This window comes from Jaculus jaculus (genome assembly GCF_020740685.1).
Source record: "Jaculus jaculus isolate mJacJac1 chromosome Y unlocalized genomic scaffold, mJacJac1.mat.Y.cur SUPER_Y_unloc_1, whole genome shotgun sequence".
Lineage (NCBI taxonomy): Eukaryota > Metazoa > Chordata > Mammalia > Rodentia > Dipodidae > Jaculus > Jaculus jaculus.
The window spans coordinates 195,735-201,121 of NW_025423386.1; the positions used below are offsets into that span (position 1 = coordinate 195,735).

The window sequence follows — 5,387 nt, forward strand, 5'->3', positions numbered from 1 at the left end:
CTGGGGTTCTCTTTGGCTTTTCTCTTATGCTTTCCTAACACGGTTATGTTCTGATAATTTAGGCATGCTGTTGGCTGTGGCTGCCTGGCTGTGGCTGCTGCACATCCGATATGTACCTATGACCATTAGTAGCATTGCTGGGTCTGATCATTGCTTTCATAGCTTCCCTGAGGACATGGACTAGACTTTGTGCATGGAGACCTATATTGCCAAAACCAAGATTCTCCCAATATTGTTTGGTAGGTCCCCAGTGTTCTCTGAGAAGATCTAATGTGTGAAAACCCATCCAGTTCTCTCTTGGTTTGCAGTAGTTAACAAATAAATGTCTCTGTTGTTACACAGGGTGTATTAGTTTATGCCAGAGAAAACCATCTGGATGATTCTTTCTGATTTACTGTCAGTGAGGAGATAGCATTTCCCCAAAACCCAAGCTGCTGAAAAAGGTGTGAAACTACAGGGTCAAGATGTACTAAGCAGCCTAAGTCAGATGTTGAGATTCTTTATTTAATTCCATGGGGTTTGTGTTTCTTTATAGGAATACACTAGGTTGTAATTAGTGAACAAGGACTTTTTGCAGTGTTACATGGCCGGTAAGCTCATGAACGAGAACTGCCCTTGTATAGCACACAGATTACTCACTTATTTTGACGGAAGCCCTCCTGCTCTTCCTCAGCAGAGGACACACTGGTGGAGCCCTGCTCCCTCTCCCCATCAGACAGCTCACTTAAGGAAATGGCTGCCAAGACAGCCTTCAGCATGGAGGAACACTTGTTGTAGAAAGATATCACTGAACCCCAATCAGGGTACCATGAGGGTCTGATGCTCACCTGCCCAGACCCTTCCATTCTGTCACCAGCCGGAGACACCATGTTGCCATCCTCAGGGGAGCATTCTCCACATGGGACGCTGTGCTCCTCAGGAGGGCATAGTGCTAGGGGGCATCCAGTGACACCAACTGGAAGGAAGGTGCCCTGGCCTTGGGGTGCCTGTTTGTTGGGGGTTTCCTTCAGGGAAATGGTCTTTTCCTGCTTCTTCTTCTGAAGGTGTGGAGAACGTTGGGGGAAATCGAGCTTCCTTCTCTTGCAGCATGGCTCTTCCTGAGCAGGGCTGCGTTGACATCCTCTCCTCCAGATGTTCTCGAGCAGCCTTGGGTTATCCCTCTGAAAGTTTGCATTTTGATAGATCTGAAAGGAAAAGGAAGCTTTTAGTCATTCTGAGGTAAAGAATGCATGACTGTCACACTGCCCATCGTACTCAGCTGATTATGTGATGGAGAAAATCATTTCCATTGCTTTCAATGGTCCTGGTGCCCTTCAGCACGGCCTCACTAGAAACAAAATGCTCACAGCTGAAGGTCGTGAACCATATGTAGGCCATGACCTGGCCTCCAAGAGTCCTCCTAGCCTGCACCTATCTAAGGGGATGGCACACATTTTAATATCAAACATTCTACTTTTGTACTCTATACAGTTACCAGTCAGTGAATAGTTTCAGTTATCCTTGAAAATGAAAAGATTTATCAAACTTCCCAGTAAGGACTTATCTTAATATTCATACCCTTATATTAATGCTACTCTTACTTTTGGTAGAGAATCTTCTCTTTTCAGATGGCAGTGACCCTGGGATGACTCAGAAAGTATGATAGTGCTGGAAAACAGTGACTGGACTACTGGGTAACATCTCGATCACACCTTCCAAGGCTCAGGGTCTAATGTGGACGAGGTGGCAGAAAGAATGTAAGAGCCAAAGGAAGGGTAGGACTCCTTACAACATGCTCACTCCAGACACAAAATGGCCTGGATATCCATGACTTCACAGTGCCTGACACTACCTACACAAGGCCATCATAAGAGGAGGAAAAGATCATGACACCAAAAATAAAAGAGAGAATAACCTTTTATCTACATGTGTGGTGTGTATGTTCATATGTATGTTGGCACATACATGTGTAAGTGCATGTGCAAATGTGCTTGTGTGGGTGGAGCCTAGGGGACAACCTCAGGTGTTACCCTCAGGAACTCCATCTGCTACTGCTTCTTTTTCTGGGGGTGGGATTGAGTTAGGGTCTCACTCTAGCACAGGGTGACCTGGATTTCATGATATAGTCTCAAGGTGGCCTCAAACTCTTGGCAATCCTCCTCTCTCTGCCTCCCAAGTGCTACATCTTCTTCTTTTTGAAGCAAGGTCTCGCATAGGCCTTGAGTTCACCAATTTGGCTGGACTAGTTGGCTGGAGAGCCCCAGGTTTTCCTGTCTCCGCTTCTTCAGTGCTGGGATTGCAGGAGTGTGCTGCCACACCTGGCACTTTACAGGGGTACCAAGGACAGTGCTTGCCAGGCTAGCACTTGACACACTGAACTTCTGTCACTCATCTCCAGAATAGTCTTGTCATGTGACTTGCAGTCCTTGAGATTCCTAGTCTTCCTATGCCACTTGTCAAGACTATGAACTTACACTCTAAGCAGCTCTACCATTCTGCACAAAGATCTTCATTAAACCACATGATAGCAGAATCTCACTTTCTTCTGGGCACCTGCTTAAGTAAAAATTTTCCCCTTTAAGGGGCAGCTGTGTTGCTGCAGCTGAGATTTCCTGCTCTTGCTTCCTCTGCTATATTTGACCATAAGCTCATTGAGGGTCTCAACAATATTGTTTTCTTTCTGCTCTACCTGAAAGCCTGACTAAGAGCTTTGCACATAGCACGTGATTTGTGGATGTTTAGGGATATGAACAACCAAGACACTTGTGCTGGGTAGTAAACTTTATAGGGGGTTTGATGACAAAAAAGCTGAGTCTAATTTTTTTTAGTATATGATTCTACATTGGATGATTATAAACATATTGTTTTGCACAGGTGTGCCAAATGGTTATTAAATTAAAATTTTAAATGCAGATTATTAGTAATATTATTATTATTATTTTGGGTTTTTCTGAAGGTAGCGTCTTGCTCTAGCCCAGACTGATCTGGAATTCAATATGTAACCTCAGGGTGGCCTCAAATTCATGGAAATGTTCCTACCACAGCCTCCCAAGTGTTGGGTTTAAAGGCATGTGCTGCCATACCTGGCCTTTTAATAGATTTTTACTTATTTATTTGCAAGCATAGCAAAAGAAGAGAGAGGGAGACAGAGAGAATGGGCATGCAGGGCATACTGCCCCTCCAAATGAAGTCCAGACACATGTGCCACCTTGTGCAGCTAGCTTACGTGGTTACCAGGGAATTGAACCTGTGTCCTTAGGCTTCATAGGCAAGTGCCTTAACTGCTAAGCATCTCTGTAGGCCCAGTAATATTACTTTTTACTTAGAACATCATTTATCATGCAGAATTGGTGGAAGCAGTGAACTTGACCAGCTATAAAGTAACGTCATCATTAAATTTAATTAACTTCAAAAAAGTTGAGAAAAAATGAAAGACTAATGGATAGAGGGAGGTGATATAATGGAGACCAGAGTTGTGAAGGGGAAAGTGGGGGAGGGAAGGGAAATATGGTTTATTGTGTGTAAGTACAGAAGTTGTCAATAAATTAATTAATTAAAACAGAAAATGAAAACCTTACAGCCCATTGTTCATGGCATTGGTAGTGGGAATCTAAACAAAGAATGTTTTCTAGGCAAAGAATTTACTTTCATAGAAAATTTAACACAAATATACTCTACCATCATTTTCTTCTTTCCAGGGTGCACTGGTGAATTCTTTGTGCATATCTTCCTGAACCCATGAAGATTAAGTTCACAGATGAAACGCTTTAAGCTGTCCATTTCAAAAATTTTATCTGCACCACTGCGGTGAAGGACCTCTGCTTCAAAAAGTTCTCCCTCAATCTTCACGGTGTCTCCTTCTTCACTCCAGCCCACAGACTTGAACGCCTCGTTCTCCACTACTGCCCAGAGTTTTCTGGGAAATGAAAGCCCCAAGAGACTGCTGGTGCCTTCCTCGCTGGCTTCATGGTGGTCTTGTTCCTCTGTTTCGAGGTTCTCTCCAAGCCTTGGATCTTGACTCATGCCTTGGTCACTCTGAGTTTGTGAACCTCCTCTGGTGTCCCCGTTTGGATCACATGAAGCCTCAGATGGGGCTGCTCTAGCTGGCTCTTCACCAACCACTGGTTTCCCGAAGGATTTGTTGTTCTTTTTCATGCTCTGAATGTTCATAGTCCTACACTAAATCCGCACTACTTGTTCTGAGGATCACTAATCATGTTCTGCCTGGTCCAAAGCGCATCTGTTCTAGAACCTTTGTAGGGAAGCAACAAACTGCTGATGTCACCATGGGCTCTGACATGTCATGTCACCATGGTGACTCATAATCAGTTAGAGGAGAGACAAGTGCTCAAATGTGGAGGAGTGCTTGACCTAATCTCACCTACAATTTTTTTTCCTCAGGAATGTGGATAAAAGTGTAGTTTACATTTTCAGAATTCTCCCCTGATTTCTGACAGGTAAATTTTGACATGGTCTTGTCCTGCAAGTGTTGAGAAACAGATCCCTTTTCCTGTCACACACCTGGAGAAGGATGGGAACTGTAAAGACAGTTTTCATTCTCTCTGCTTAGCTCAGGGCTCAGCACCTACTTGGTAAAAGTGTGAGGCAGCATGGAGCCTGGGAGTGGCTCAGATGTCAAAGACGTTTGTTAACAGAGCCTCCAAATCCGGGCTCTGATCATACCATTACAGCAGCAGGAGACCTTGGTGCACCCATTTGTGTGTGCGCACATTGCACACACACAAATAAACAAATACACAAATGTACGTATATGTCAGTTTTCCAAAAGATTATTCAGGTCAGATATACAATGAGGCCACAGTACCTCCATAGCACAGAGGCCTTCCTTTGATCATTACTGAAAAGCACCCCAACCCCAGGTCTGTCATTATGATTTTCCAACTTTGCCCACAGGCTATTTGGATCAAAGCATTTATATGCACATATGAAAATATGTCATTATAAAACCAGCTATTTTTTAAAAAAACATTTTATTTATTTACTTGTATTTCTTTGCAAGGAAAGAGAGAGAAAGTGAGAATGGCAGTATAAGCCTCTAACCACTGCAAAAACGTCTCCAGATACATGCACCACTTTGTGCATCTGGCTTTATATGCATACTAAGGTATCAAACCTGGGTCATTAGGCTTTGCAAGCAGGCGTCTCAAACAGTGACTGATCTCTGCAGCCCAAACCCGGCATTTTGTACAGTTAATATATTCTAACAACAAAATAAGCTAAGTAATAATCAACATTAGCAGCTGTGCTACAACTCTCATTATTTGTAGCAATATTTTCTCAGTACTCAGAATTTTATAAACAGACTCCAAAGTTATCACACAGCAGTGTTATTTTAACTTTAAGGAAAAGGCTAATTTGTGTAGAATAATTATGTTTTCTAAAACAAT

The 5,387-nt window shown here is 43.1% G+C and overlaps 1 protein-coding gene across 1 annotated transcript; it reads right to left on the minus strand.

Annotated features, from left to right (window-relative positions):
* Window positions 1-635: 635 nt before the first annotated feature.
* LOC123457142 (heat shock transcription factor, X-linked member 3-like) lies at window positions 636-4,149 on the minus strand. The gene is made up of 2 exons (XM_045141176.1): window positions 3,658-4,149; window positions 636-1,184 (listed from the first exon to the last, which is right to left on the minus strand). Exons 1-2 carry the CDS (start codon window positions 4,147-4,149, stop codon window positions 636-638), a joined length of 1,041 nt encoding a protein of 346 aa, XP_044997111.1.
* Between the last annotated feature and the right edge of the window lie 1,238 nt (window positions 4,150-5,387).